The sequence below is a fragment of the Balaenoptera acutorostrata genome, chromosome 21 (assembly GCF_949987535.1).
Source record: "Balaenoptera acutorostrata chromosome 21, mBalAcu1.1, whole genome shotgun sequence".
NCBI classification, from domain to species: domain Eukaryota; kingdom Metazoa; phylum Chordata; class Mammalia; order Artiodactyla; family Balaenopteridae; genus Balaenoptera; species Balaenoptera acutorostrata.
Genome location: NC_080084.1, coordinates 3,702,842 through 3,714,952, shown reverse-complemented (window position 1 = coordinate 3,714,952; position 12,111 = coordinate 3,702,842). Strand labels below are relative to the sequence as shown.

The 12,111-nt window shown below is 37.2% G+C and overlaps 1 protein-coding gene across 2 annotated transcripts in view; it reads right to left on the bottom strand.

Moving 5' to 3' along the window:
• Nucleotides 1-5,709: 5,709 nt before the first annotated feature.
• FNTA (farnesyltransferase, CAAX box, alpha) overlaps nucleotides 5,710-12,111 on the bottom strand; it is a 32,539-nt gene continuing 26,137 nt past the window's right edge. For both annotated transcript variants that reach the window (XM_057537132.1, XM_057537133.1), the window contains 5 exons: nucleotides 11,368-11,494; nucleotides 9,584-9,732; nucleotides 7,709-7,771; nucleotides 6,621-6,792; nucleotides 5,710-6,339 (listed from right to left, as the gene is read on the bottom strand). In XM_057537132.1, coding sequence (XP_057393115.1) covers nucleotides 6,217-6,339; nucleotides 6,621-6,792; nucleotides 7,709-7,771; nucleotides 9,584-9,732; nucleotides 11,368-11,494 — 634 coding nt within the window. In that variant the 3' untranslated portion in view covers nucleotides 5,710-6,216. The remainder of the gene's footprint in view (nucleotides 6,340-6,620; nucleotides 6,793-7,708; nucleotides 7,772-9,583; nucleotides 9,733-11,367; nucleotides 11,495-12,111) is intronic.

Genomic DNA, 12,111 nt, shown 5'->3' with positions numbered 1-12,111 from the left:
ATGCCCATGTCTAGAACTGAGAAATATAATAACCAAAACAAAAAACTCACTGGATTGGTTCAATAGTAGAATGGAGATGACAGAGAAAAAAAGTCAGTGAATTTGAAGACAGATTAATAGAAATGATCTAATCTGACCAACAGAGAAAAAAAAAGGAAAAAGAAAGGGAAAAAAAAGAACAAAAGGCACCTTCGGGACAAGAACAAAAGGTCTAACATTCTTGCATTGAGAATCCCACAGAAGAGAAAGGGCTGAAAAAATGTTTGAAGAAGTAATGGCTGAAGATTTCCCGAGTTTGCTGACACCTACAGATTCAAACAGCTGAGCAAATAGGGTAAATCCAAAGACATCCAGGCCCAGACAACATCAAAATCAAATTACTAAAGACAAAAATTTTGCAGGCAGCCAGAGAGAGATGACATGTAGGTGAACGACCATTCTAATGACAGGAAGTGACATTTCCCAAGTACTGAAAGAATTGTAAACTCATAATTCTGTATCCAGCGAAAACATCTTTCAGGAATGAAGATGAAATAAAGACATTCTCAGCTGAGGAAAACTAAATATAATTTGCAACCAGCAGAACTAATCTAAAAGAACTGCTGAAAGAAATTTCTTCAGGCAAAAGGGAAATTATACCAGAAGGAAACTTGGAACATCAGGAATGAAAGAAAAGTAACAAAAATAGTAAATCTCTCGGTAAATGTAATAGGCCACTCTTCTTGAGTTCTTTAAAATATGTTTGGTGGTTGAATGCAAAAAGTATAAAATTGTCTGATGGGGTTTTCAATGTAAGTATAGGTAATATATAAGACAGCTTTGGCATAAATGGTGGGGGTCAGGAGACCTATACCGTGGTAAGGTTTCTACATGCCAGTTGAAGTGATAAAATATTGATATAAATAGGCTGTAAAAAGTTGAATACGTGTTATATAATTCCTAGAGTAACCACTAAAAAATAATAATAGAGAATAACAGGAAAGTCTCCGATCACTTGGCAATTAAATGATACACTTCTAAATAATCCCTGACTCAAAGAGGATGTCTCAAGAAGGGAAATTAGAAAATATTTTGAGCTGAATAAAAATAGAATGTATAGCATTAAATGCTTATATTGGGGAAAAAATCATCATCTAAGCTTGGATCAATATAAGCTTCCACCTTAAAATATTAGAGCATGTACTATATACTAGAAATTTGCTAAGAGAGATCACACACACACACAAGTGTGAGGTGAAGGATCTGTTCACTAATCTTAACGTGGTAGTCATTTCACAATATATATCAAATCATCATATTGTATGTCTTAAGCTTACACAGTATTACTTGTCAATTATATCGCAATAACTGCTGGGCAAAAAAGCTAGGGTGGACCAAATCAAGTAGAAGGAAAGAAATAAAATGTGAGAGAATTCAATGAAGTTGAAAGTTCTATTATATATACTTTTTTGTTTTTAAAGCTTGTCAATACACACTGACTTGCCAATTAATGGGTTACAACCCAATTTGAAAAACATTGCTTTTTATAACGTAATTTCCAGAGAGAAACCTTCTGGACTCTCTTACTAATTTATCAGTTAATATCTGAGATATAACCAATTACAGAATTGAGTTGAAGGCCTCACTAAAGGATGTAAGTAATGAAATTTGTCCTCCTTTGTGAACCCTTCCTGACTCCATCAGAAAGATAATCCCTCCTTCTGTGTTCCCAAATAGTACTTCTTCAACAAGCTAATAAACATTTTCAGGGTACTGAGGGGAGTAGCATACTGTTGGTCTCTCTCAAAATTGGGATCCCTGAGGGCAGAGATAGTAGTGTCTTCTTCTCTAGCTCCAGATTTCCTTAATGTGGGTCCAAGCTAGTGCTAATTGCTATATTTGAGATTTTAAAATTTTAATTCATCAATAAAGCAATAAACCTGTTACATGTTAACAAAAATAACATTTTATGAAACTTATATTTTCCAGAAAACCAACCAGGAAAATGGCAGTTTTACATTTTTGCAAATCTCTTTCATCCGACTTAATAGAAGATTTCCAGATTCTTCTATCTGCTTCTATATTCAATCTGTTGGAATATGGTGTTTTTGGTTGAAGTACATGAAGAAAATCCACTCATACACACAGATACATAGTCAGAAAGGGAGTATTTTAGGAGTCTTTTAAGAAGTTGTGGATATTCTTCAATACTACACCAAAATTCGACAAGTGGTGGTTTCTCAAAGGTTAGCTGCAGTGTGGCATCTGCAACCCTATCAATGTACTTTTTGTGTTCTGTTACATCTGGTAATGTGAATGGATTGTTTATGCATTCATGATAATATCATAGATGGGTCATTTGGAAAATATTGGTCCATTGAGCTATACGGACCCACCAATTGTGGATACATTTAACTATTCATTATTGATTCAATAATTAATAATTCATTAATAATTCATTAATATCATCACTTTGATTTCATCAGAAGGTAGCGGGAAGCTGTCAAGCTGACTGTGGTAGATTAAAATTTTCCCTCAAAAGCTCAAATTTTATGCCTGGCAACAAACACTCAGTTGTTCAAGTACAAATGGCATTCCAAGAAGAGTGGCCTGTTTGGGCCACAACTTACACAATTGCACAAATGCTTTTCTTCAAGACAACCAAAAAGTTTAGGCATACTTCCATTCAGTCACACAAAATACTGAAAAGACAGTGAGTGCTGTGAATAAAATATATAATTACTGATTCATCAAGTACATCGTTCAGTGAATGCATGGCAGTGAAGAATACAATGACTATTCAGTACCACTGCCTTGATTTGTGCTAAGGCACCGGCAGTTTTACCCACTGTTTATGCGCCAGCAGTGCAGATAGCAACACAGTGAAAGTATTATTGGATAAATAATTTTGAGCTAACAGCCCCTCCACAGACCACATTTTTTTTTTCTAATTTTTAAAAAAACTTTTTAATGCTATTCTTGTCTGCTTACATTCTTTTTATGTATGTATGTATGTATGTATGGCTGTGTTGGGTCTTCGTTTCTGTGTGAGGGCTTTCTCTAGTTGTGGCAAGCGGGGGCCACTCTTCATCGCGGTGCGCGGGCCTCCCACTATCGCGGCCTCTCGTTGCCAAGCACAGGCTCCAGACGCGCAGGCTCAGTAATTGTGGCTCACGGGCCCAGTTGCTCCACGGCATGCGGGATCTTCCCAGACCAGGGCTCGAACCCGCGTCCCCTGCATTGGCAGGCAGATTCTCAACCACTGCACCACCAGGGAAGCCCACACAGACCACATTTTAATTGTTAGTCCAATGAAAAAAGTGCACTGCCAGGTCTCTGTATTCAGCTGCCCATCAGGAGATGGCCCTCATTAAGATCATCAAAATAAGATACACTTGAATCATGGGGCCTCCTCACCTGATTCCATACTCACTAAGCAACCTTTTGATAAATGAATTGCCACCTAAACTTCAGGCAGAAAATGCTAAGTGGCTAGGGTGATGCAATTGCTTGGTCTGCCTGTTACATTTCTCAGTGTAAATTAGTAAACTGCCATTATGCTTTTTATTAAACAGTCTCTTACGAGCTTTGTTGAGTCAGCAGCCCTGTATCTAATCAGTTTGGGGACACTGACGAGGTACTTTCTGAGAGTAAATGCCATCTTATGAAAACTTTTCTGTACAATTTTTTTTCATGACACCTTTTAAATTGTCTACATAGGGATGACACTTCATGAAAATTTCAAATATAAATTCAGAGATTTTTGGAGTCTAAAAACAAAAACTGACATGTAAAATGTTAAATACCCACAAAGTATATTTTCTCCAGGAATTTTTTTTCACCATTATCCTAGTTATTTTATTTGTTTTTGTTTGTTTTTAATCAGACTGGTCTTCCTTTTAATTAGTGTTTTTTTTTTAAATTTATTTTTATTGGAGTACAGTAGCTTTACAATATTGTTAGTTTCTGCTGTACAGCAAAGTGAATCAGTTATACATATATCCCCTCTTTTTTAGATTTCCTTCCCATTTAGGTCACCACAGAGCACTGAGTAGTTCCCTGTGCTATACAGCAGGTTCTCATTAGTTACCTATTTTATACATAGTAGTGTATATATGTCAATCCCAACTCCCAATTCATCCCACCCCACCCATTCCCCCCTGGTATCCATAAGTTTGTTCTCTACATCTGTGTGTCTATTTCTGCTTTGCAAATAAGTTCATCTGTACCATTTTTCTAGATTCCACATATAAGCGATATTACACGATATTTTTCTTTCTGACTTACTTCACTCTGTATGACAGTCTCTAGGTCCATCCACGTCTCTGCAAATGGCACTATTTCGTTCCTTTTTATGGCTGAGTAATATTCCACTGTATATGTGTGCCACATCTTCTTTATCCATTCCTCTGTTGGTGGACATTTAGGTTGCTTCCATGTCTTGGCTATTGTAAATAGTGCTGCAGTGAACATTGAGGTGCATGTGTCTTTTTGAGTTATGGTTTTCTCTGGATATATGCCTAGGAGTGGGATTGCTGGGTCATATGGTAGTTTCTTCAGGAATTATTAAAATACTGTTATTGGGAGTTCCCACAAGCTACGCAGCATGGCCAGAAAAAAAAAAGTTTGTTTAAAAAAAATATTCTGGGAATTCCCTGGTGGTCTAGTGGCTAAGTCTCTGTGCTCCTAATTCAGAAGGCCCGTGTTCGATCCCTGGTCAGGAAACTAGATCCCATATGCCACGACTAAGAGTTCACATGCTGCAACTGAGGATCCCACACGCCGCAACTAAAGGTCCCACATGCTGCAATTAAGACGTGGTGCAGCCAAATAAATAAATAAATAATTTAAAAAATATATCATTTTCTGAATTTTTTTTTTTTTTTGATGAATTCTTGAGATAACTGTTCTTTTTTTTTTTTTTGGTTTGTTTGTTTTTTTGCTGCACCACGCAGCTTACAGGATCTTAGTTCCCTGATCAGGGATTGAAGCCAGGCCCCTGAGTGAAAGGGCTGAGTCCTAACCACTGGACTGACAGGGAATTCCCTGTTCTACTTCATATAATTTCTTGAGTTATAGTTTGGTGCTTTGAACACTGAACAAAAATTCTTTATTGATAAGGTGAGATTTAATTACGTGCAGGTACACAGAAACTCTCTTGTTCAACTTTCAACTCCTTTCTAGCATGTCTTCCTGAAGCGTGGAGGCTGGAAAGCTATAAACTACATTTCCCAGATTCCCTTTTGCAGTTAAGGGTGTTTGATGTCCTTTAGGTTCTTTCCGATCAGATGCACTAAAGTGAGCCTTTACTTTGGAGCCATGTCCTGTGGGAAGGGAAGCAGGTGAGCCTGCGTGGAATGTGGTGGAGGTGGACATGGAGCTGGCGGCCTCACTCAGCAGTTCCTGATCCCAGCACAGGCAACAGCAACGTGATGCTCCAGTTCTGCAGTGGGGTTTTGGGACATATTTCTGGAAGATCGGGTAATTATTCTGTGAGCTACGTATATACCTCAATAAACCCTGTGAGTTTTAAACCACCTTGAGTGAATTTTGTTGCTTGTAGTCAAGAACTGACCACTTCACATTTTAATTACATTTCCTTTAACATAGTCATGTTTCTGGTTTCTTCAGTTTTATAGCAATACATCCTTCCTCAATTGCTTTTCTAAGCCAAGACAATGTCCCCTGTATATAGTTAAATGCTATTTAAAAAGTCAAACCACTATGGCATTGTTTTAGGATACAGCTATAATTTTATTACAAAACCATTCTTTTGGCATTAGTTGGTTACAGTGATAGCAAGATACTGTGAGTGTGGCAGAGCAGCTCTAATGTAACAACTGCACTCCCTGCTTTCTGAACTGAAATGTAAGTGCCTCATGTCCTTTACATACGCGTTGCCTGCAAACATTAACGCTGCAAATCCTGACACATACACCGTTTAGGGGAGTTGCTGCTAAGGGGCTACAGTGAATGCTGAAAGGCTACCAAGTTCCTCTGGGGACTTCCTGTTTCTCCTCCCTCCCCTGAATCACTCTGCTTAACAAGAATCAAATCACTCCGAACCAGTCTGAACAGCAGCAGCGCCCCAGGAGCATCACACTGGGTTCATGTTAGAAAGCAGTGCCCGTGTAATGTACGTTTCACACCACAGGCAAAGGGGATGATCGCTCTGGTTTTTAACTCCTGAGTCTCTTAGAAAAATAAAAGCATCCCATCAAGTTCTTCTAGATGGTGTTATTGCTGTACATTTGTAGGTGGGTCACTTTCTGTGCTGTGTTTGCTTTGAAGAGATCTTCCAATATATCTCCAGTATTCCTTTCTTATAGTGTCCTTTTCTTTAGCTAGGATTTCACATAACTGAAAATGAACAACAAAAATTCATTAAAGGAAATGTGTAATTTAATCCCTAGGGCAAATGCGTTTGGACTAGTACAGTTTCATTCAGGTCGTGATCAAATGAGATACACCACTAGAGTCACATACTATGTGCACTAGTGATGTGGGTGTCGCCCTAAACAGCAGAATAGCCCTGCACGGAATTCTGAGTGGCTGTGTTGAAAGGGGCGTGAATACTGGTGTCGCTGGGCAGACCCAGCTTTGAGGCTCCAAGAAGAAATCGCTGAGTCCTGCCAGCTTACCTCTAATGCTTTATTAAGAATGTCCTCCTTGTTGTCACATTGGTTTTCTAGCATGTCTTCATAGATGTCCACGAGAAAGGCAATTAGGTAGGGGGAACTGTGACTTGGTTGTAAATCAAGTAATTGATTTAACAGGTTGGGATACTTGGAAAGACCACGATCCTGCAAAATCCTAAAAAAAAAAAAAAATTATTCCCAATTTTGAGAAGGAAGAACAAAAACAGTAGAAAGATCAAGAGAAAATGACCCCTGTAATATAAGCAAGAAAAGGAAACATTTTGAATGAGGTTGAAATGAAATGAAATTTTTAAATTAAATGTGAGCTTTATCATGCATAATTAAGAGCTGGGTAAAATTAGCTAAAAAGAATAATGAAGTTTAAAAATAATCATTTGTAAGTCAAACTGCAACATACAAAATTAAAGGAAAAAACCTCCATTTTCTTAAAATTAAAAGGGAAGGAAAAAAACAGGAGAGACATTTCTGTGTCTTGAGATGGTTATTCATCCCTTTTGCTCTCCAGATATTATAGGCCCCAAGCTCTGACAGATCTCCAAATGTGACTGAGCTCCATGCTTTGTGCTCTTTGGGCCTGTTTCCTTGGAGACCCTTAAGTTTGACAAGGAGCCAGGTGATGTCAGTGGCCAGAGAAACCTTGCTGATTTAAAGGAGTGAGACTTGTAACAGGAGATCTCCGGAAATGACAACACAAAGGGTGGCTAGGCGTCTGTGCAATCTGTTTGTAAGTGATTTGTCTTGTCTTCCCGTGATCCTGAGCTGAACAGAAACTGGTGTGTGTATTCCGTTCTGTGACATGAAGACCCCAGGATTCATAAATGCTGTTAAAATTGTGTCACTGTCTACTCATGGACTATTCTAAAAACTGTGCTGGTATGTGCCTGGGAGGTTAAGGAAAGGGTAGAGGGTACTGTTCTTGGGTGTTACCATAACGCTGTTACACTTCTGCTCTTAGATCCAGAAAAATGGAAAATTCTTTAGTGTCCTTTTGGAATCTTATTATGGAACATATTCCACGATGACTCATGTTAGCAGGTTAAAAAAAAAAAAAAGCAAAAACCACCTCTTACCCTTTTAAATAGTTCCATGCACTTTCATTATGTGGTACTAGTTTGATCATTTCCAGAGTGTACCTGTAAGAAAAAGGCCACGAATAAACACGTGTATAACGCTGCAAGAGCAGTGCGATAATGAGAAACAGTCTTCCTGTGATGGTGGCACAGCTTGCACATGAGCTTTCACTTATCTCTGCTGGTGGACTTGGTACCTCCCTAGGTTGTATCTGAATTAGAGACTCCCTCGTGGCTGCAATGGTCAATTCTTATTTACAAAGTAATACAAAGGCTCAGTTCACAAATGGAAAAGAAGTTAATGTTGGAGACTTCCTTTCACTTAGGCTTTCCCTCTGAAGGAAATGTCAGCTACAACAAGGAGACTGTCCTTTTTTCGCTGAAGCAATCTTGGGGAAAAAGTCTAAGACATACTTACGCCAGAAAAATCATTACTCATTGAAAAAGGAGAACTAAATAATCTTGGAAGCTATAATAAAAAATAGACAAGCATGTAGATTATATAGACAAAGAATAAAAATAAGAAACCAACAACTGCATATTTCTTATATTCCAAAACAAGAGTACCTGCAAACTATGATGTGATTCCATTCCAAATGGACACTCCCTACTTTTCTCTTCCCCTTAACCAGATTATTAATCGTAATTTAGATCCAGTTACAAAAAATTCCAAGGGAGTTACAGAACTTTGCTTCACTATATACTTGCTCAAATGAGTTAGTCACTGACTAAAGTTTAGTAATCTTAGTTTCGTTGCAGTGCTGTTTTAACAGCATTTTTTTTTCACAGAAAGTAATAATAAGCTCATTCAGCATTATGAAAATTATGAATATTATAAAGAAAGAAGCCTGGAGAAGAGAGTTAATATAGGACACTAGATTGGAGACTGTATGTATGTGTGCTTTTCTAAAATTTAAATCACCAGAACCCTATATATAGAACAGATAAAATTAGAGCCAACTGCCCTGATCCAAGCAGAAGTAAGGGCAAGGGAGATGAGAGGTAGATGTACCATAAAATCAGCTCTTCCTAGGAGCTGTTGAAACAACTTTTATAATTAAAATATGACTATGATCTCATCAGGCTATAAAGACAATAAACATATTCAAATTTCAATCAAGACACTGAGACAAATTAGACAAAGTCAGAAAAGAGGTTTATGGACAGAATATAGAAATTCATGCCAATTCAGAAATTTCTAGATCTTATAACAGCCTTTTGTATGCTAGAGCAGTTTTCAGCTGGGGGTGATTTGGGCTGGGGTGGGGTTTACTACTGAGATATAGGGCATAAAGGCTGAGAATGCAGCCACACATCCTATAATGCACAGGACAACAAAGACTCATTGGCCCAAACCCTGCACTAGAGTAACATGGCATCTGTGGACTGTTATCTAAAATTTACTGAGATGGTTTTAAAATAAAGCTTCCTAGACACTATGAAATCTGAGTTCTTCTCAATCTACAGTAGCAACAATATTTCAAGAAACTTAAGGCACTACAAAGTAAAGGTTTACTATACACCAGGGGCCGCCAACCCCCAGGCTGTGGACACTCCCCATCGCTCACATTACCACCTGAACCAATCCCACCACCAGCCCCACCCCACCCCCGGTCCGTGAAAGAATTGTCTTCCACGAAACCAGTCCCTGGTGCCAAAAAGCTTGGGGACCGCTGCTATACACTATATTATTCGTAAATTTATCATTATAGGTTTCACATAAGTATTCTGTCCTATTACTTCTATGAGGGTAGGATTGGGGCAATCTTGATCTTTGCTGTATCCCAACGCCTTTATGCCCTGTACCTCAGTAGTAACATGAGACATGGTAGGCAAACAAATATTCTTTTAATGAGTGAACAAGTGATTACTAACTGGACTTCTCTCTCCAAAACAGCACGATCATTGTAGCCCGTGGTGTTAGAAATTACGAAGTATCTTTGGTTCCAGACAGAGTTATTTCTCACATCCTCTTTGAGAAGTTGGTCTACATACTGCAGCTCATTATCCCAAAGTTTAAATTCCTAAAAGAAAATACAAAATAAAACATCCAATTAGAAATGTCCTATCATTTATTAACAATAAAAATAAATAAATAAAACTTCAGCAAAGCTAAGCAGGTAGAACTGAAGACATGGACTCATCACATATTTGGAGGAGAGGGATGCTGAAGGTCAAGGAAATGGCGGGGAAAGAAAAGTCATCAAAGACAGAGAATGGCGATGAGGAAGGAAAAATTAGGAAGTGAGAGTGAGCAGCCAGAGTGGCTGTCAGTCAGTAGCATCTTGTGGAAAACAATTTAGATACCAAGCAGCATGTTTTAACTTTGACCCAAGAACTACTCTAAAGAATTAAATCAAAAGAAAAAAAAAAAAAGTATACCTAACTAAATGCTTATGCATTGTTTATGGTAAAAATGTGGAAGAAAAAAACCAAACTCAGTAATAAGACAATGATTAACTGTACTACTGTATATTAATTTGATGTGATTTGACATTATTACATATATTAAGTAAAAGGGAAGTATTCAAAAATGCTAAAATACATGTAGATATATATACAGTTGGATTTAGATATAAATTTTTACATTACAAAGCTGTTTTAATTTTAAAAATTATGGAGAGAAGAGAACCAACAAAGACAATTTGAAAAAGGAGTAAAAGGTCAAAACGTACAAATGCCACAAAAGTTGGGGACGTTAACTATGAAAAAGCTAACGGAGATATATTGCTTATTTGATACCAGCAAAAAACTAGAATTTCATAAAACAATAAAAATACTAAATGTCTTTAGAAAATGTATTCCTTTAATCAAATTTGGAAAAGTTTAAATTTTTAAGCAATAAATTTTTTGGTGAAATACTCTTGGTATAATGAACAGTGCAGAAAGTAGCAACCCCTGGAAAAAATTCACTGGACACAACACTACAATTGTTGGCTGGAATAAATAAAAATGCCCAGAGTGGGAGTTATAACTATTTTCTTTTCTTTTTTTTTTAAAGATTTTTTTGATGTGGACCAATTTTTAAAAGTCTTCATTGAATTTGTTACAATATTGCTTCTGTTTTATGGTTTGTGTTTTGGCCCCAAGGTATGGGGGATCTTAGCTCCCCGAACAGGGATCGAACTTGCACCCCCTGCATTGTAAGGCGAAATCTTAACCAGTGGACCGCCAGGGAAGTCCCATAACTGTTTTCTTCTATTCAGGATTTAGCATAAAATTTTAACAAGTGGGCAGAGATAAAATATACAACAGTTACTGTAAAATCATATTTCAAAGTTTATGCATGCAAAACCATAATATGTAATACGTCCTTGTTAATTAAAATAACACAGCTGTATTAAAAATTTACAACTACTTTTTCTATTCAATTTGCTAGCAAATACGTGACACAAATTCAATCCAAAAAGTATTTAAAAAGTCACTATTATTCTTCTTTAATGTGAAGTTACTCACCAACATATCCAAAGAGATTATAAAGGTTAACCAACATGAAGGATGTCAGGTTTAATTAAGTATCTGAATAATTCTTAATCATTATATAGTTTGTAATGATCTACATGTGTGTTTCAGTTTAAGTACACTACAATTTAATAGTAATTAAATTATTTAATTCAGTTAAAAAAATAAAAATCTGCAAAACACAAGAAAGGCAATACCTGAATAACCCATTGTCGATGTTGCCAGGCGTGATAATTCTTTGCATCCTGATTAAGAATATCAGCAATAAACTCAAGCTCCTGAGATGGGTCTCTCAGCCATTCCACTAGCACTCGCCTATGATGCCTAAAGTCGAGAGAAGAAGTTTCGTGTTAATTTACCCCAAAACGAAAGTATCAGCTGCATGTGTTAGGTGATGTGGAGGGACACTCAAGAAACAGCAATTTATCTCTAATTCTCAAGACTCTACTAGAAAGAAAAGGTACTACAGAATAAACGCTAAGAGAAAAAATTTCAGAACACTAACAGCTGAGAAACAAAACAGTGATTTGCACATAAAATGAAACCAGATAATAAGAGCTTAAAGAAGGTTTATCTCAAGCTAAATCTGAAAGTACAGTAATCTCTTGACAACCGCAGTACCCTGTGAGAGAATTTTCCAACATGCCCAGATGTCACAATGAGGTTATGGGAAATGTGACGCTATTTTATCAAGTATGGAAGCCCCTCTGGTTATCAACATGCTGTCAGTTCTCCTTAAGTCCTAAGCGCCACCATTCAAGCAACTTCTTATTCTACCAGTTTGTGGGCAGAATGGAATTCCCTTCTTCTCTGGCAAGTAGCTATGACAAGTTGCAAGTTTGTCAAAAGAGGAGTTTCTGTACCAGGAAAATACTTCTAAGAGTTCTCTATTGGGTTCTATTTTTATAATTTTCTTTAGCTGAAATATTTATAAAAATCTA